The 20,758-nt window shown below is 44.0% G+C and overlaps 1 protein-coding gene across 2 annotated transcripts; it reads right to left on the minus strand.

The window, feature by feature from the left end:
- Window positions 1-139: 139 nt before the first annotated feature.
- sympk (symplekin) lies at window positions 140-20,739 on the minus strand. 2 transcript variants are annotated; one of them, XM_015977310.3, is made up of 27 exons: window positions 20,611-20,739; window positions 20,166-20,291; window positions 19,098-19,163; window positions 17,302-17,355; window positions 17,050-17,123; window positions 16,827-16,953; window positions 16,493-16,742; window positions 16,226-16,396; window positions 15,695-15,934; window positions 15,436-15,587; window positions 15,199-15,349; window positions 7,447-7,660; window positions 7,216-7,366; window positions 3,523-3,758; window positions 3,364-3,445; window positions 3,179-3,292; window positions 2,951-3,098; window positions 2,525-2,685; window positions 2,279-2,387; window positions 2,089-2,189; window positions 1,917-2,007; window positions 1,729-1,830; window positions 1,442-1,629; window positions 1,174-1,350; window positions 999-1,088; window positions 738-911; window positions 140-456 (listed from the first exon to the last, which is right to left on the minus strand). In XM_015977310.3, the coding sequence occupies exons 2-27, from the start codon at window positions 20,223-20,225 to the stop codon at window positions 289-291; spliced, it is 3,651 nt and encodes a 1,216-aa protein (XP_015832796.3). In that variant the 5' UTR covers window positions 20,226-20,291; window positions 20,611-20,739; the 3' UTR covers window positions 140-288. The 2 variants fall into 2 exon arrangements, with proteins under 2 accessions (XP_015832796.3, XP_015832798.3); XM_015977312.3 differs by having other exon boundaries at window positions 20,166-20,251; window positions 20,611-20,723.
- Between the last annotated feature and the right edge of the window lie 19 nt (window positions 20,740-20,758).

Genomic DNA, 20,758 nt, shown 5'->3' on the forward strand with positions numbered 1-20,758 from the left:
GGGGTTTCGTGGTATTGCAGATAATTTCATTGGTTCTAACTAAAACTAAGCAGCACAGTGAAATTGAAACAATAAGTTAATAGAATAGTCATGATTTTAAAAAATCTGTTGCATGTTATAAAGGTGGATAAAACTCAGATTCACACAAATCACTGTCTTTATTTAATTTTCCAACTCATTTCCAACATAAAGACAAAATACTTTAAAAGTGTCTCAACAATCTGTTTAACAAAGGAAAGAAAATGTGTTTGAAATTCTGTGAGATTTGCAGAGGAAAGAAATGTTTGTTCACACCACTTCCTCGCTGTCACTTCCAGGTTCAGCTTCTGTGATGCTGCTTTCAGGATCCTTGACTGATTTCTGGTAATCAGATGGTTCAGGTTGGGTTTCCTCCATCGGTTCCTCAGCCGAGTCTGGATCAGGGTGAGATGTTTCGGATGCCTTTTCCAATTCCACCTGTAAAAATCACAGTTTTAGTGATATTAAAAACAAACCAAACCGTGTTTAGGCATCTCGTTTTCATAGATAAGAATTGATCACTTCTGCATTGTTTATCAATAACAGAACTGATATATCAGCACATTATCAATATAAAGCAATTGATCACTTCTGCATTGTTTATCAATAACAGAACTGATATATCAGCACATTATCAATATAAAGCAATTATCAAGTTTTGAGAAAGCAGAGAAAAAAATATCTACTTTTACATGTGGCTCCATGAAGGTTCATGTTACCTGTAATATTTCACGAAGAGCTTTTTCCTGAGCTATGTGGTCGGCCTCTTCCTGCTCCATCGGTTCCTCGTCAACTTTTGTAATCATTAGATTTTGTTGTGAAGGGATGTCTGGGTCTGCTGGTGTCCTGACAACAGGCTCCTCAACAACCAGCGTATCCAAAGCCTGGTCCGTCTGAAACATCGAACAGAACATAAAAAAACTCTTTCTGAATTTAAACGCTCAGACATTACCACAGGAAGACGAAACTCCACAGGCTACCTCTTCCTCCACAGCTGGTTCCTCTGGCTTTGGCTCTGGGGTTTTATTTGCCTCCAACACGGCCACAATGGAGGCGGGTATGTGAGCTTGCTGTTGTAGAAAAAAGAGCGATCGGATGACGAGGAACTGTTCATGAAGGTGAAAAGCTCAGACAGAAACAAGGTTGAGCTCTGACCTGGTGAGGATTGAAGGAGTGGACGTGCTGCAGAAGAGGAGCTCTCATCTCTGGGCAGCGTTCAAAAACACTTTCTAGCTGAGCAGAAGGCAGCTGGAGGAGCACAGCGAAAGACTGAGGCTTGGTCCTCTGGCAGCACTTCACAAAGCCCTCCCACACCTTCGGATACTTCCACACCTGCAGGGCAGAACATCATTTAACAGGTATATAAACACTTTTACTGAGTGAGTTTCTGCAGTTCTGTAAACGTATTCATGGACGGGCTGACCTGTTTGACAATGAGGCGGGACAGGATGTTCATGACAAATAAAATCAGTCGGGGGTACATGGTGAGCGACTGGATGACGGTGCGCATGAGGAGTATGGGGAGTGGATTCTGCTCCATCAGCTGCTGCATCACCACCGCCAAAACCTCCGATGTGTACACGTTCTTCTCCGCAAAGCAAAGGTTAGTTGCTGTTGGAAAAAACATCAAACAGCAGAGCTGATGTGAAGCGACGACGGGTTTAAATTCAACATAGAAAACTTTCAGCCTCTTCTTTCATCAACACAGACCTTTAATGATTGACCTCATGTCACGTTTGCTCGAGTCTATGTTATGGAGAGCAATGAGCAGATCTCCTGGAGTCAGAGGAGACACCGACGAGCTTCCTTCACCTGCAGCAAAAGTTAGAATATTTCATCCACAGGAAGTGATGGTTAAATAAAAATGGTGCGAGACTGAAGGACAAAGCTGCTCGTACTGTGCTGCGTTCCCAGGAGTCTGTTGAACACCTCCTTCACTACGATCGGGTTGAGTTTGATCAGTTTCGGTAAAGCCTGAATGACTTCAGCCTGAGGAGCAAAAACGGAAAAAAATATTACTGAAATGTAGACAAAAAGAATAATAAAGACAAAACGCACAGAAAACGTCACCTTTTCTAGACCATTTATGACCGGAATCAGGAAGCGAACATCTGCGACCCGTTTGTGGTACAGATCCCGGACCCTCTCCACCAGCTCTGGTGATGGAGCCACTAAAAGAAAAAAAAAAAAAAAAAGAGTCAGTTTGTGCTTCTGGTTAAACAAGTGCAGAAGAACACACAGCAGCAGCCTTTCATTTCACCTTTATCTGTTAAAATGTGCAGGCAGCGAGTGACCAGAGTCTCTGCTCCTTTTGGGCAGTTTTCAACCAAAAGCAGCAGCTCAGGAGAGTTCATCCCCATTCCACGGATCTACCCAAAACACATACAGATAATCGGCATTTTTTATGCAAGTTTCCATCTAAACTTGGTTTGAAGGAAATTGTTGAATAAACAGAATTGAAACAAAAAGCAAAACAAACGGAACAGATGCGATCAGAGCTACTTACGGGCTGCTCGATGGCGCGGAGCACACTACGTTTGATGTCAGCTATGGCCTCGGTGTAAACAGAAGCCAGTTCGTGGACGAGCCGGTGGTTCAGAGGAAGCAGAGACAAGTAGAGTAAGAGACACTGTCTGACGTCTTCTTCGGTCCAGGGAGCAGCCACCTCTGTTAGTGGAAACAGGAGAGCACTCAGAAAGTCACAGAGGAGATTTTCATGTGATTTGGTACCAAAAACAGCACAGAGGAGGCCTTCAGGAACTCCAGTTTCACTACTGAATGAAACATAACAGGAAGTAGTGGACCATATAAGACCTAAAACTTTTCATCATCTGGTTCCAAAATATCTAAACTGGAGAAAAACGCATAAAACCCCAAAAGAAAAGAAAACATCAGTTTGCAGTGAAATCGACGCTTTCCCAGTGGTGTGAACCTGTGTCCTTATCGGCTCCAAACAGCAGAGAGGGAGGGTTGGGGTGAACCAGTAGCTGCAGGTAGTTCAGGGCGAACTTCTCGATGTAGTCTCTGAGATGGTCCTTCTCATACATGCGTTTCAGGAAAGCCAGTGCGGTGGTGCGCACCTGAAAGAATCAACAGCTGCTTCAGCACAGAACTTCCTCAGGAACGGGCGTGCTCTTCAGCTGTCTGTGTGGAGCATCACCTTTTCCTTTTCATGTGAGCTGAGATCCAGAAGGACATGAAGGTACTGAAACTGTCTGGACGGTCGTTTGATGATGAGCTCCTTCAGCGTCGTCATGCCTAAATAAACACGAGACTGAAACAAACGGCTGGTGAGCAGTTACAGGAATCAGAATCTGAGCAGCAGCGTGTTTTTTGTTGTCTTACCTCGTCCTCACAGTAACGTCGTATCACTTCCAGAGCCGATTCTGTGATGATGGGAGCCTCCAAAACCAACTTTGTAAACAGCCTGAAAGACAGACGACCTCATAATCCTTCTGTTCCAACAGCTAAACGGCTAAAAGCAGAAGGGATCCATTTTCTCACCCGTCCTTCTGCTCAGGCTTCTCCTGCAGGCCCGACAGCAGCGTGTAGAGACAGTGGTCGTAGCTGTCCAGCAGACCTGACGGCAGCTGGCTCAGGTATGTGTTGTACTCTTGGTAGAGGAGAGAAAACGCCAGGTCGCTTCTTGTTCTGATGTCATCCAGAATGAACTCCAGGACGTCTCCCTTCATCATCCCGTCAAACTGTGTGACGAGCCTGGAGAGCAGCTTCACCCTGACCTGCACCAGGCACACACCTCACGCTGTCATCGCTCAGACTTCATGACGACTCGTCGACCAACACCTCAGACTTTAGCTATCTGTAAGACTCACCTGGTTAAAGACATCTACTCTGAAAGTTAATCAGCTGGAGACATTCATTCTGGCCTTAATCGTTTCTTTGGTTTCATTCAAGCAGAGACATGTTAAATGGTGCCACACGGGCGCTGATAGAAAAGGGAATTGTGGTTTTTTTTGTAAAGGTCATATCCTGGATCTGGTCTGCTGCTCTGGTATCACCCCCAGACTCTCACCTTGTCCGTACTCTGATCATTTACTCGCCACCTTTGATATCAACCTCCCTCTGTTCAAAATGATTGTTCCTCGGACTATTTTATTCCACAACATTAAAAAATAAACGCTGACACCTTTTCTTCCAGCAAAAACTCTTCCCAGTCCCAAAAGCAACAGTTCACCCGATGACCTGGTCTCCAGCTACACCAGCAACCTCTCCACCTTCTGAATTAAGAGGCCGACCGATATGGTTTTTGTTTTTTTAAGGCTGATGCCAATACCGATTTTTAAAGAAATTTGCAGCAGAAATCTAAATCTGATTATTAAGGCCGATATATATTCGTTTTAGCACCACTTTAACTGTGAAAGTCAAATGAACACTCACTGTGTGCAATATAAATGAAATAAGTCAATAAATCTCTTAATATTTATTGAACTTCAAATATAAAACAAACTCAAAACATTTAAAAATAAAATAAAAAACTGGGTCCTTTCCTCAGTCTAGTAGTGGCGGCAGTTGGCCACACAGGTGACCGATTTAATTTTATTTTTTTAATCGGCTTTTAAAAATAATTTCTCTATTCTGAATACCCACGCTCCCCTAAAGACCAGACCCGTTTCATCCATCTGCTCGTCACCATGGTTCACCCCTGCCCTCCGCCAGCTCAAAGCCCAAGGACGTCAAAGAAAACTGGACTAACCATACACGTAGAAACGTACTCGGCTCACAAAATGCTCTACAAGGACCACCTCTCATCTACTAAATCTGCTCATTATTCTGATTTTATTAATTCTAATCAAAACAACTATTTATAAACTCTCTCCCCCCCCCCCATCCTCAAATCCAAACCATCCTCCGGTGGGCTCGATCCCATCCCCACAGCTCTTGTCAAAATCTGCATTTCTTCTCTTGTCCCTCTCATCACTGATATCATTCAACATTCCCTAAGATCTGGGATTGCCCCTCTCACTTCCAAAACAGCAACAGTCACACCCATTCTGAAGAAACCTGGCCCAGACCCCACAAACTTCAATAACTTAAATGATAAATGAGCCACACTTGTATAGCGCCTCTCAGAGAAAGGACTCCAAAGCGCTTTACACTACAGTGTATCATTCATCCATTCACACACATTCACACACTGGTGGGGATGAGCTACGATGTAGCCACAGCTGCCCTGGGGTGCACTGACAGAGGCGAGGCTGCCGAGCACAGGCGCCACCGGTCCCTCCGACCACCACCAGCAGGCAAGAGGTGGGTTAAGTGTCTTGCCCAAGGACACAACAGCAGAATTCTCTGTCCGGAGCCGGGATCGGATCTGCAACCTTCCGATTACTGGACAACCCGCTCAACCTGTTGAGCTACTGCTGTTACATCCTATCTCAATCTACCCATCATCTCTAAAGTTCTTGAAAATTCTGTTGCATCTCAACTTCACAACCACCTCATCACCAATATCATCTACGAACAGTTTCAATCTGGCTTCTGTCCTCTCCACAGCACTGAAACAACCCTTCGGAAAACCCCCAACGACCTTCTCACTGCCTCTGACTCTGGTATATTGTCCATTCTCATACTTGTTGATCTCACAGCAGCATTTGACACCATTTCCCACAGCCCCCTCCTCAGCAGACTGTCATCTAAAGGCATCAAGCACACTGCTCTTGTTTGGTTCTCTGACCGCACACAGGTTGTTCAGCTGAGATCTTTTAAATCCACTAGCGTTCCTGTCTCCGCTGGTGTGTCCCAGGGCTCTGTCCTGGGGCCCCTTCTCTTAACTTACCTTCACCCGCTAGTTTACCTCTTCCGTAAACACAAAATTAACTTCCATTGCTACGCCGACGACACCCAGCTCTACCTCTCAACCAAACCCACAACTTCACTTCGGTCCTCCTCCCTGACCTTCTGTCTCATTCTCAACAGCACATTTTCTTTTCAAACTCACATCAACAATATTACCGGGTCTGCCTATTTTCACCTGCGTAGCACTAGGGATGCAACGATACCCCTTTTTTTCAAACCAATACGATACCGATACTTGGATCTCAGTACTCGCCGATACCTCTCCCACACAAAACAATGCAATGATTTGGAATACAGATGAAACTTTCTTCTCTGCTTTCAACAGGAAAATACTGTGAGGTAGATAAAAAGTAAAATATATGAATAGAAATCATCACAAAACTAAAATATTAAGTGAACAGAAACAACAATTTACAGTGAAGCCACTTTCAAGCAACTGCATTGGTATCGGTTCCTGGTATCGGTTAACTTTTACCGATACTGAAATCAGTATCATATTGGCACTGATACAGATTTCAGTATCGGTATCGGTGCACCCCTACGTAGCACCTCCGGTCTCTGTCCATCACTTACCCCTCACTCTACTGCCATCCTAACCTAGCCTCCCAGGACAGACTACAGCAACTCGCTTCTCTTTGGTCTCCCCAACAAATCCCTCCATAAACTGCAGCTTCTACAGAACGCTGCAGCATGTGTCATCGCTAGGACTCTCATCTCTCACCACATCACGCCCATCCTGCAACAACTTTATTGGTTACCCATCAGAGAATCAATTTCAAAATTCTGCTCATCGCATTCAAAGCTCCCAACAACCTTGCTCCATCCTACATGTCTGATCTCCTTCACATCTCCACCCCCGTCCGCTCACTGTTCCTCTTCTGCTCCTCAACTCTCGGCTCCCTCAGCTCGCCTCGTCACCATGGGGAGAAGAGCATTCAGTCGCTCTGCTCCCCACCTCTGGAATGCTCTTCCCCCTGACCTCCGCACCACTCATTCTCTCCCTCTTTTTAAATCCAAACTGAAAACCCAGCTCTGCAGACAAGATTTTACCACCTAGTTAAATAGTTATTTTAACTATTGTTTTTAAATGTTCTCATTAGTGTTTTAGATGTTTTTTGTGCTGTGTTTGATTTTATCTCTATTGCTGTAAAATGCCCTTGGGTGTCATGAAAGGTGCTTTTAAATAAAATGTATTATTATTATTATTATTATTATTATTATTTGCTCAAACCTGATTGGTTGAGATCTCCAGTTAGAGCCTAAACCATTCCTTTACTGATCATCACAGTTTGATTCATAAAGAAACAGTCAAAAATCCCACAGGATGCAGGGGAACCCACACGAGCATAAACCTGGTGATAAAACCTAACCATCACTCACATGGGACATTCCACTTTGAGAAATCGCCTTTTCTGAGAGCAAAATGCGCTTCACCGCTTTGGAAGTTAACACCTCAATCTGGGAGTCTGAAAAAGGCTGAACAACGTCGGACAGTCGAAACACCTTTTTCCTCCCACCTGCCCCGCTCATCCTGCAGAAAAACAATAAAATCAAATTACAGGTGCTGCAGATGTTTCTGACTGTGACGTTTTCTCTGAGCTGCAGCCTCACTTGGTTTGTGCCGAGGGGAGAATGGGTTCAGGAAGCTTTTTGACAGCTGGAGCTTCTGTGCTGAGGGGTTTCCCAGTGTAACTCCCCACTACAGAAATGGCCTGACCCACCATCTCAGAAGGAATTTTATGCTTGACAGCATGGTCTTTTGTATCAGAGTCCTCTTCTTCCTCTCTACCCCCTTCATCATCTCTGGATTTGCACTGTTCCAGACCTACAACAGAACATTTCAGGTATTAGAAATGGTCAGAAAGAGAATAAAACCATAGAACTCAGCAGTACCCAGTATTCCTTTTTTTTTAAATTTATTTTTCCCCCTGTCCTGTCTGGCTGTGAAGTAAACAGAATTGATGTCTGAATGCTGGTGACAAGCCTTACAGATTTACTCTCAGGTGGAGCATCAAAGCGTTTGCTTTTAATGTCACGCCTGATACTTAAAACTTTATTGTTATTGTTTTTGAATGCTTTGTTATTCCTACCAGACACGGAGACAGAGGTGAAAGAGAAAGGAAAAGACAAAAGGTGTGTGTGTGTGTGTGTGTGTGGGGGGGGGAGGTTCCACAAAAACAATCAATCAATGATGAACAAGAGCTTCTAGACCTGCAGAAGGAGGAAAAAAAAGAAAAAAAGAAAAGGGACACACATACAACAGGAGCAAGCTATCACCGCGTCAACCTGATGAAGAAATATAAAGTCAACATTGTTTAACTGAACAATCACACATACATCACAGTGCATTTAGTGCCAACCACAGATGATATGTGTTGAACGTGCCCAAGTCCATACTTATGAGAGCACCATGTGAGCACCTGTGTGCGTCGTGTGTACCCATGTAAGGTTTCTCTATAGGAGCGTCCAACAGAGTGTGAGGGGCCACAGATCTGCCCCCCAAAGATGTGTAGGAGACGGAGGGAGCTCCAAGTCCCAGAGATTCAGGTACTGCCCCAGAGCACAGGGACCCCAAGGAGACTGAGACCAGAAAAGCCCCTGCCCCCTCGAGAGGAGCAGAGGATCGCCCCGGGGGGCCACAACCAGTAGCTGGCTGAGTCCCGGGAGATATCAGCGGCAAGCCCTCAGGCCCGCCCGCAACCTCCCACCCCCTAGCCGGCCGAGCCCGGAACCCAGTGTCCCGGGACCCAGGGGCGACCAGCCCCGCTGGGGACCCAACAGAGTCCAGGGACCCAGATCCCACCAGGCAGCCACCGGGATTGGTCAGGCAGACGCAGAAGTCCCAGGAGAGGGGAGGAGTCAAAAGCCCCACCTGACATATACAGTCATACACAAACACAGTCACACACTCCCTCCTTCATGCTCACACATGCACATACAACCTAAGACTCACAAAAATGCATGCCAGACACCCACTCATGCTCCCCATACACACCCTATTCACTCTGGTCCCGGTACTGCTGCACAGGGGGTACAACCATCACCGGTTACCAGAGTTTGACCCTTTCTGCTGGGGTGCTGATGAGCAGGCTCCCCCGCCCAACGCTGAGCACAGCAACCCACCACCCCAGACCCCAGCCAGACGGCCAGATCTCCCTCCTAGCCTCCAGCCCCAGGAAGCCAAGCGACAACAGAGGTGTGCTAAGACCCCTAGTCTCACTCTGCCTGCTCCAGTATAGTGTTGGTGCGTGTTGATGAGGTGTATTTGTGGCTGTGGTGAGCGGGCAGTGCAGGCATCGTCTGGCCTACGCCAGCTGATGCCTGCACTAGGGCTGTCACGGTTGAGGAATTCCCCCTGCGGTGATTCAGGGTGGCTTAATATTGCGGTGTGCGATATTATTGCAGCATTTTCTTTTTATTGCAGTACTATCTAAACATAATGTTTACACATTTAAAAAAGGTTAAAAATTGCCGTGCCTTCTTTTATAACACTTTACTGAATGCAGATCAAAGGGCAGTAACAACACAGATCGCAGTAACGTTTGTTTCTCCGACAGTCGGAGTCCGACTGAACTTAAAAACAACAAAATTCAGGAGGTTAAACTTTTAAATGCAAATTTGGCTGCAGCACCTAACAAATAAGAAACAAGTCCCCATTTTGTTTAGCTGTTTAAAATCAAGCATAAAAATTACATGTACCTGGCGCGGGGCACTATCATTTCACTTTCACACACACGAATGACGGTGCTTTATAGCTCGGTCACGTCCTTGTTACCCACAAGGAAAACCAGCATGATAACTATATACGCTTTGAGAGAGGATCTGAGAGGGGTGGCAATATTTCCAGCAACACTGAAAACCCTCTCGGATGGTGCGCTCGTTGCACTAACGCACACGTACTTGCGTGCGACTGGCGAGCAAAGGGAATCTCTCCCGGTTGTTGCTCCACCATGTCAGGGGGGTTTCTTTAGGGTGGATGCATTCCTCCTGCAGGTAGCGAGTGAGCTCCAGCTCGGCTCAAACTCTCTTCGGGACGGTTGCAGAAGCAGTGCTTGTCCGGGACTTCAGCAGGTCTCCGAGCGTTTATTATTATTTTTTTGCCGCTGGTGGCAGCTCTGTCTCGGCCAAGGACTCTGGCTGCGCAGCAGCTCACATACTGAAAACCAAAGTGCTCCCAAAGGAGCGAAGTAACGTTTCGTTTTGATACCAGTGCAGCCATCCTTCTCAACATGCATCATTGAGTTGAATCAAGTTCAGTAATCGCGGTGGCTCATGATGCAGCGCGGTGGGTTTCTTCATATTGCGATATTTCATTTTTGCGGTTACCGTGACAGCCCTAGCCACCACACCGCCCCTCTTCCCCCCACAGCCCTCTGTGTCTAAGTGCAGTTTAAAATTGGAAGTGGGCACTGGCACATGGGATGAGGCTGAAAGATCCCCTTGCCAAATGCCGTTGAATGTGCTTACTCCCAAGGCCCTAAGTGTGTGTTTGCGTGGAATGTCGTTGGTGGAAGTGTTTAATTTGCAAATAAAATTGGGGGGCAGGCAGCCACAGGAATGCAGAAATGGGGTCCATACCTGCACCCCTGACTTGTCCACCCCTCAAAGTCCTATGTGCATGTTTGTGTGATGATGTGAGGGAGCAGGAGGAGAAAAATGTGTGGGGATGGGGAGGAATGGCTGGTTGGCCTAAGCCCTCCAGGGCGCCAGCTCCCACTGGCCCCAATAGGCACTTCCATTGCCAAAATGCCACCCAGGGCATGGAGACCCCAGCCCATCTTGCCAAGGCCAAAGCAGCAGCATTGCAGAGCTCCATGGAGTCCGAGGGAACCAACGCAGCCCCACCCCAGCAGAATATCTACTCCCATCCCTGCATTTGCACAGCTTCCAGAACATATAAGACATAGGACATCCAGGTAAGGTTGGGTCCTCCCCCTCCCCTGTGATGGAACAGCAGAGGAGCCAAGGTCTACCCGAGGCCGCTGAGCCCGGGCCAGGCACTGCCGTATGTTCCCACCTTCTTCCTGGCAGCATAAATGTCAGGACCTGACCCCCAAAGCCCTGCCCAGATCCCCACACGGGGCCGGCCAACTCCACACCCCTAGCCCCCACCCAGAACTACTCAGGGGCATTGCAGCCGCCAGGCCGCAACCCATGGCCACCGCCAAGACCCCCAAAGGGCCCCACTCACAACCGCCAGTAGTCCACCCCCCGAGGTACCCAGTATCTAAACTTGTGCTGATACAGTCTTTAATCATACTGTACCTCGAAACATTTCATTATTAGATTTGATTTGTTTTCTTTCCTTTAACTGTCATCAACGAGAACTCTGCACAAAACATGCAATGTGCCTGGCCTGTAGATTTCACACTAATGGCAAATAATGAATCTTGGACCTAGAACTGATTGCATGTCGTTTCTCCAACTCAGTGATTTATTAAAGAGTAAGTCACCCCCCACCTGTCTTACTCCACTCCCACTTCCTGTTTAAAAAATGCAACAAATGCTGCTGTCTGGCAGACCGAGAGGGCGGAGTCGCTATTGCTATCACACACACACACACACACACACACACACACACACACACACACACACACACACACACACACACACACACACACACACACACACACACACACACACACACACACACACACACACACACACACACACACAATTCAATGATACTTTATTAATCCCAGAGGGAGATTAGAGTAAACATCTAATTGTGTGACATCACAATGTACCAGCCAACATCATAGTGTAGAGGATTTAAATTCAAATGCAGTGCAGAGTTTTTAACCAAAGATGGTACAACACTGACAGTTTTAAGCCTAATTTATACGTCTCTGTCAGGATGGACACACGCAACGCCATTATCCGTCCTTGCAAGCCTGCTGGAGAGCCCTCACAAGGGCGGACGCAAGCTTGTGATTGGTCAGGACGCCTCTGTCGTCTACAGCTCCGCCATTGCGCCCTCAAAAACATAAAGAGAGCCGTGCATATCTAGCGGCAGACACGGAGCAGCTTGAAGAACACATAGCAGAAAAACTCTAAAAATATGAACGTTTTATTTCCCATGACTGAAGGAGTGAAAAGATGCGCAGCTAGCGTTTTATTCATTGACGGAAACGTGGGTTTAGAGTAGGGCCCGACCGATATAAAACTTTTAACAAAGGCCGATAGCCGATATAATGGCCGATAAATCTCCCTCACAAAAAATAGATACAAATGTTCTTAAGATTAAACCCTTCATTATCTGCCTTTTTGATGCTATCTTGTTTCTATATTACACACCAAAGAACTGTCTCAAAAACTCAGTAGGGTATCTAAGTAATGCAAATAAGATTTATTTTGCAATCTCAAAAACAACAGAACACACAAACTACTACTGAAGAAGAGCAGATGCTGCAGATGACATCACCAGATGGATCTTTAGTGAAGTAGGCCCACACCTTACTACGACCCTCTTTTTCCATCTGTAATAAAATAATCAGCATAAAAGTACAGTTATATATCTGTTGATACTAAGACAAAGTAAAATACATTAAATGTGGCATTTTTATACTTAAAAGTTAAAAAATTATCATGTAAATAAATGATATTAGACATTGTGGCTCAAAACCAATGGCTCTGTTTTTGTTTGGTTTCCCAGCTGTTAAGGGTTTCTCATTTAGTATTCATCTTCCGTTTGTTGTTAGGTTTTTTTTTCTAGTTATTCTTCTTTCCCTTTTAGGATTCTTTCTTCTTTAAAATTATTTTCATTTATAGTTCCTCCTATGTTCCCCTGCTGTCCTCTGTTCCCACTCACAGCTCCTCCTCATAACTAGTCCTCTGTCATCTCTCACTCCTCAGTGCGGTTCAGTCATACTCTGCTGGTTTCAGCATCCTAGCTACGTGATTTTTGGCATTAAAATACTTTTGAGTTTTACACTTTTGTGTTTTGATCCTTTCCAAAGCCGACAGTATTAGGAAAATAAAAATAAGATACGTTAGATTAGTATGTGGCAATGTATAAGCCTTATGTAAAATATAAGGCTGAAAAATACAATAGATTTATTCTATTGCAGAGGAATGTTTATTTTCTCGTATTACCGCCCCTACTCCTCTCCCAGCTAGGGAGAGGAGGGGGGACTCCCTGCACAGCGTTTCATTGCTTTGTTGCCGCCTAACCCAACTTAGGAAGCATGATGAGGGGAAACATACGTTTATCACTGCTTATTTTACCGTTCAACTTACCACTGACACAAAAAATATGCTTAAAACTGAAGACTTACCTCCTACTTCCGCATCACCGTCTCGTCTCTGCTTGACTCCGCCGCTCCGCTGCATGTGTGCTGTGATGGTGGCTCCACCCCTCACCCCCACCCCCGAGGAGTGGAGCCCACAACATGAGTTCATAAAGCTGGCGCCATCTGCTGGATAGGTAGCGCTATATCGGCCATATCGGCCGTCTTTTTGGCCGATAGCCGATAGAGTTAATGACCCGTATATCGGCCGATAATATCGGCCGGCCGATATATCGGTCGGGCCCTAGTTTAGAGGTGGCGAGCACATGAAGAGGCGGAGGAGGATGAGGGACAAATTTGTCCGTGTTAAAAAGTCTCTTAAATACAAAAAAAAAAAAAAAACAAAAAAAAAAAAAACACCATCTTGGACCGGATACAAGACAGGATACCACAGCGCTATGCCCTCCGGTGCCCTGGCAGGGAATTGCTTTGCAACGCTCCCCAGGAGACGGAGAAGCATGAGGGCAAATTGTCTCCATCTGTGTGTGCGTGTCTCTCCCTGGTGGAGCTGACGGAGAAGTATAAATTAGGCTTTAAGCAGAATATTTAAACTTGAACTAAGATGCACTAAAATGCCAAATTATTGACTACATGTGTTTACAGCACAATGAGACACTCATTTATATACATACCTGCATACTCAGAGGGTGTGAAAAAGGTGACCCCCCCCCACGCCCCCCCCCCCCCCACACACACACACACACACACACCGTCTGTGGGGTTTGTAGTGGCTTGCTCTGACATTTATATTCTTCTTGTTGGAATAATTAAAATAAACTCAACAACATGATTTTTTGCTAGATGCGACCCTTTTTTCTACCATGAGGTTTAGCAGTCTCTGCTCAGAGAAAAGAAAAAAATATCCCTCACAACAATGATCAAGAATTATTAGGGATCATCAAATATTTTTTGAATTATTATGAGACTATTTCACACTCACAACACCAAACATGGACACATCTGAAAATATTCCAATATTCCAGAATACAGTAATCATCCCTAAAGGTAACGGTTTTGGGTCATAAGTGCAGCTGCTCTGATGAGTTTGTTGTGATTAAATGTTTAGAAAGAGCTGCAGCTGCAGGCAAACGTAACTTTATCTCAGCTTTTTGCTTGAATACTTTAATAAACCACAGCTAAGGGCAAAAGCTGATCCGACTCTTTAATGCAGCAGAAATGTTACAATATTACCTCCAGCGTCCTTAAATCTTCTGGTGCCCAGATCCATTTACTGGGGTTTGTTTTAAACGAGTAAGGCTGTAGCATGCTGGTGGCCACTTCTTACCAGAAATTATATTTATGTTACTAATATTACTGCCGGTGTTTACTCCCAACTCAACTCCCAAAACAAACAAAACAAAAAAAAAAAACACGACCAGCCTTGGGGAAAATCTAAAAAGGTAAATCTGCTAAAGTCCTCGACAGAAAACTGTTTTTCAGTGGTGATTTTGTTCCATTTGACAAATTTTATGCTCAAAACCGCTGTGAGAAGTTAGAGCAACAGCACTCATTGTGAGCGCCGCTCTGTCTCATCGGCTGCAGCATGCTGTCTGACTGCGATTGGTCAAATGATGACATGTGACTAACACACTAGAACAAAGATTGCTTGTGAACAAGAGGAGTCCCCTTTCTTTTCTATGATTGACTTTCAGAAGAGGGACTGAAACCCGACAGAAGACCCCTCCTCTCAAAAAAAAAAAAAACCCTTTGGATCTACACAATTCACGTGAACGCCACATTTGGATTCTAAAACGGTGATTTTTGCCAAAAAGCGACAAGTTTGCAGGTATGTATATGGTTTACCAGAAAAATAAAGTTGATTTGGGGGTGACTTGCTCTTTAAATAAGAGAGATTCTAGTTTTTTTTGGAATGATAACTAACTGTTGGGCTGCTGAGATCTAGAATTCAAGAACAGCAAATATGGAATATTCTAAATATTAAATGTCATTATTATGAACAATAATGGACCAGAACTGCAAACACATCCACCTCCTGTATAAATGTGGTTTTCACAGACTCTGGTTACCTACAGCTGCTTAAAGGAGTTTTCTGGTGCATAATTTTGTTGCTAACCTGGACCGATTCCAGCTGCTGTCATCTGCGTTGCCATCAGCCGAGCCAGATGTTTGATTTGAGCATCAGTGCCTGCTGACTCTACAGGTGTGTATGTGGCCTGGAAGGATGCTGGCATGACATCAGGCAGGTACACCATGCTAATGAGCACCTGATTGAGGAAGAATAAAGGGAGGAGCTGTGAGACAGGATAACAACGTGATGGAGAACAGACAGAAAAAGGCAGCGGTTGCTCACTAGGTTTGCTACATTCTCGGGGTTCAGCAGTGGGCGCAGAAACTCAGCTGTGAGGTCAATGGCAGACTGTGCAACTGGAACAGCAACTGGCTTTGAGACAGGGATGGGAGCTGGTTCTTCTTTGTCCTCGTCATCCTCAATGAGAGCTGGCTCTGAGTACAGACAGACAGTCCTCATGAAGAATGATGCAATCACAACTGTTCCAGTCAAATATTTTCTATTGACCTCCAAAAATTCAGTGTCTGTGGTTGTGACCCACCTATCTTGACCTTCTTTCCCTCTGTGTATTGTTCGTAACGAGGTCTTTTGCGCTGCTCCCGTGGTGTGGGCGTGCAGCGGGTTATTTCACTCTGAGGCATTCCTAAATCCAGCAGCAGAGTGCTGATCTGACCCTGGAACTCCAGGCTGCAGGGATGCTTGAGGACCGCCAACAACTGCAGCTTCAGATTCTTTCGAACGCTGCTGACTTGAGACTTGGCCAAAGTCGGAGGTAGATTAGCTAAAAAAAGAATAAATCGATTATATTCTGCAGTTTGATGATAAAAACATCCTCCACTATCGAGAACCTATTCAATTATATGTTGCGTCTGAAAACATCAGAGTTTAGGGCTGTTTTTATACCTGAAGGGTTTCATTGGTCAAAGGTAATGAAAATGACTGACTAAAGGAAACAAACTCCAAAGAAAAACTTCTGAGGTTTCCTCAGAAGAAAAATCTAAAGAAAAGGAGAACCCGATCATGTTTTCGTACAGATATCTAATCCTGGGAAGGATCTGGGAACCAGACTCACCGTGCAGCGTCTCAAACGCCTGGACCACTTTGGACATGAACATCGGTCTCCGTCGGGCGATTGTTGCCAGCGAGCCCAGCGCTGTGGTGAGGTTGATGCTGGAAATAGCTGGATGGATCATGAACGTCAGCAGCTTCTCAAGTGCAGTCTTCCCCTCCTCACACAAAGTATCTGTACATTTGATCACACAGCAAAAGACACTTTCAAAAGTGATCAAAATTGCTTTAAACATTACATTTTGTCTCAGTAAGATCCTAAGATGTGTACCGTAGCGAATGTAGGAATGGTCTTTGGGAACTCTGTCCAGGCTGATGCCCCCTTCCTGTTGCTTGGGGACGTCAGACTCAGCTGTTCGCGGTGACAAGGTGATGATTAAAGATTCTGTGAACTTGATTGCATGCGTGCGAACACCATCATTCTCAGAGTCGAGTAGGATCAAAACGTCCCCGGTCATTTGTGTAACCAAATTCCAGCATGCCTCCTGCATATCCGATATGGTTTTGACACGCACCAACCACTGGCGTGAAAGTCAAGAGGAAAGAAATCAGAATCTCGAGGATGTAAGGAGCGAGCTGGTGAATTCAGGGACAGGAACGCTGACCTGTAGCGTAACTTTGTACAGCTGAGTGAGGGTGAGGATGGCCTTCTTCACCACATTAACGCTCTCATCCTTCAGCAGCATGTTCAGGTTGGCGATCAGTCGGACCAGGAGCTCGTTGTCCCTTTTACTGGAAAAATCAGTAACAGGAAAAAAAGGTTGAGAAAGTTCTGCTTTTCTTTTGATCAATGTTAAGCTTGGACATGTTGGATGTTTCATTACTCACCAGGCCTCCTCTATAAACCCAATGACAAACTTTCTCACTTCAATAGACTTGTCGGTCTGGAAAGCGATGATCTCCTACAGTTTAAAACACGGGAATAAGAGTAAGTTAAAAAGACAATGTGTGCTGAAATATAACATGTTCTAATATCCAGAGACATGACAGCTTGGTTTTGAGACTCACTCAGGGAGAGTAAATAATCCTTTTTTTGTCTTGTTATATTTAATGAGGAATCCTAAATGTGCCCATACTTACATCCAAAAAATTATCAAGAAGAGAAGGATCCTTGTTGATGATAAGCTCCTGAACCTGAAATAAATTCATATTGTCAAAATTGTTTTACTCCAGCTTCTTTTTCTGAAGAGATCTTGATTAATAGATTATAATCCAGCACATATTGAGTAGAGCTGAGGAAAATAATCAAATAATCGATGCATCGGGATGCGGACATAAACGATTCTGCATCGTAGAAGAGTACGCCATAATCGATTATGGTGGAATGTAGTTTTGTTCTTTTAATGGCGGCACCAGCACAGATCCAAATCTGTCAGAGTGAGCGTCCTCCACATTTACCAAGTGGTTCCGCATTAATGTGGTACTGCAGGGCTGAGCGCTTGAGTTGTAACCTGAGACCGAACCGGAACCAAATCAGCCCGACCGGTTCTGTTGGATTTGGGCCGTGAAATATGTTAATTGAGCGGGTTGTCACGCGGCGCGCTCCGCTCTCTCAGCGACTGAGAGAGAGAGAGAGACTGTCCGCTCACACGAGAGGATCGGAGGACGCCCCTCCAAAGCGATGCTCCAAACACGCATTATTATTTTCATAATTTAATTTTTTTTCTCCTGGAAGCGCTCAGTCAGACCAAGTGTTGTAATGCTGGGAGATCCGGTCTCGGGGGAGGGGGCGGGGTCAATGACGGCGGCTGCAGCGTGATCGTCTGTCTCTTTTATTTAGGGACACGGAGAAGTTAAAAGGAGAGAGAAATAGAAGAAAGAAGTTCTTGTTCCACTTTATTCTTTTGTTTCATGATGATAAACTGATGTTAGCTTCAGCTTAAAGAGAAGCTGGGAGGAAGCTTTGGTTCATTTTAGGTTACAGGAGACTTGTCTCATATCTGCTCCTCCAGAGACAGCATGGACATGACGGTTACATGGTGAGGGTGACACAGGACAGGTTACTGGAAAGGTTTGTAGTTAGCTGGTTAGTGAAAGAGATCTATCAGCTGGGTATTTTAATCCTAATCCAGCCCACAGCCTTCTGCTGGTGTTATTATCAGGAAGAATAAAACACACATCTTAAATATTATTGGAAGTGTAGAATTTGTTTTATGTTTTATTATTTTCTGCATCAAACAGAACTTGATTCATTCTCCAACATTTCAGAAACGAACCACTGGGTTCAAATAAAATAAACTAAGTCAAACATTTCATTTGGTGTTATTTCTGACACCCTTCAACTGCAGCATAAATATTTGACTCTAGAGCTGCTCAGAGACATTAAACACTCATATATGAACCCATTATGGATTTTATTACTACATTATGTTGTGTCCTGTGGGTTTTCAGTACTTTTTTAGATTTTGTGAGATTTTGTAAAGCATGTTTTCTCAGCCTGAGGCGTGGTGTTGAACGAGGAAACAGATTGTTTTACTTTGTTAAATCTTCTTAAATGTTTTGTCCTAACCTGTTGTGAATGGAGAGATTTTGAGGGATGGCAGGTTGTATCAATTACGTTTTTGATTAAAAAAAAAGCAATTATCTGACATCTTCTATTTATCGATGAAAACAAATCAATATGAAATAATCGTGATGCATCGGGATATCGGATCGAATTGAATCGTTGACCCAATAATCGTAATCGAATCGGGAGACAAGTGAAGATTCACACCTCTAATATTGAGGGCCAGATTATATGTTGAGCATGTTAAAAGCAGGAGAAACCTTTAGAATACAGATTATTTATTCAAAATATCATAGATCTGGAATGTTCTAAGTTATTGTAATTTTTGTGTGTTTTAGTTGGTACTTGCAGCAATAATTAGACAGCAAACCTGTTTGAGAATTGTTAGCTTTTCATCAGTTGGCATCAGAGCAGCTTGATTCAGCAGCTCCACAACCTGAAAGGAAAAAGAAAACCCAGTGAATTTCTCTTTCAAAGCAGATTTACTTTTAAGTAAAAACACAACTGGTACACGACTAAAACAAATAACTGAGTTGTTATTATTAGAAAAGACAATTTTTGCAGTTTAACAAAAGTTGCCCCATACTCGGAGATATAGGTGACTTTACTGTGACATGGGTTAGTTGGAGTAAAACTGCTTTAATTTTCCATCCAAGTGACTATGATTCTGGTCATAGCCATTGGCTTTAAAGGCAATAATGAGACACTCAATCTTAAACCTCAGTCCACAGATGTGAGCCTCTGTTGAAGAACCTTCCTAAATGTTGGGGTCATCTACATCTACAATATGTATGTTAGAGTGAACTGACATTTATAGGCTCATTAAAAAGGAAATTCAATCAAAATCCCTAAAAATAATAGTTGTTTTTATTAATACAAACTGAGCTAGATGTATTTACCAGACCATAGCAGTTTATTTATAAAGTATATTTAGAAATAGCATGGCAGCTAACCAAAGTGCTGTACAGGAGAGCAAAACACTCTCACACACAACAACAAACAACTAGTTTGAACAACCAGTGACTGCTGGTTAAAGTCTGGTGTTATTGGAAATTATTCAACTCACAAATTTAAACTTTAAATTAAAAACAAAATGAAAAGATGAAATTCTTTTGGAGGAAAACACAGTATGTAAGATTCTGGAACCACATCACAGTCAGCATAACAGAAAGTTTTCTAAAGCCTCGACACCAACATGGAAACAGTAATTATTAGAAAATATATTAATTCATGTATATTTAACTTGTACATCCCATAATCTGAAGGGGGAAAATAATATAATTAAAATAATCTTATTGAATAATAAAAAAGACATTACAGACTATTAATCAAGACAGTGATCTCAGTGCTATGGTGTCCCTCTTTAAACTATGTTGCATGAAGAAATGTTCAGTGCCGTACCGGGGATGCTCTATTCGTGAGTGTTTGTCTAATTTACCTTTTCACTTGTGGTGATGTTGACGCTGGGAGTTCCCTCCTCCACTGAAGAAAGCTCCATGTTGCTGCTTTGTGTGTCTCACAGTCCTGACGGCAAGGTTTTAAAAACTCCAATAAACGTCAGATTCTAGAAACAAAATGTTTGCAATATTTACACTAAAACATGAATTAAGCTAAACCAATTACAGTGACGGTGAGAAGAAAACTTAGTTGTAAAACAATAAACGCTTCCCTCCCACCTACGCACATTAATAAGGCTTTAATTGACATTATTTCAACATTACTAGCTTCGTTCTGTGATGCTAGTCAGCGAGCACCTCCATGCTAACCGCATTGCTAACTTCAATAGCAGCTTTAACATTATTTGACAAACGTACGCCACTTAACAGACCTGTTTTTGTGTTCATGTAGAAATTATATATGTTCCGTAAGAGAAACGCACTTACTTAGTATATTTTCCATTACATAAATGGGAAAAACCTATTAGCGCGGAAAAGAAGCCGCTTTCTTCTTGTTCTTCTTCTTCGTACCCCTACTTCTTTTTCTAACCTCTTGGCGCACTGTCGCCACCTACAGTGAAAAGCATGCAAAAAC

The sequence above is a fragment of the Nothobranchius furzeri genome, chromosome 7, assembly GCF_043380555.1.
Source record: "Nothobranchius furzeri strain GRZ-AD chromosome 7, NfurGRZ-RIMD1, whole genome shotgun sequence".
Classification (NCBI taxonomy): Eukaryota; Metazoa; Chordata; class Actinopteri; order Cyprinodontiformes; family Nothobranchiidae; genus Nothobranchius; species Nothobranchius furzeri.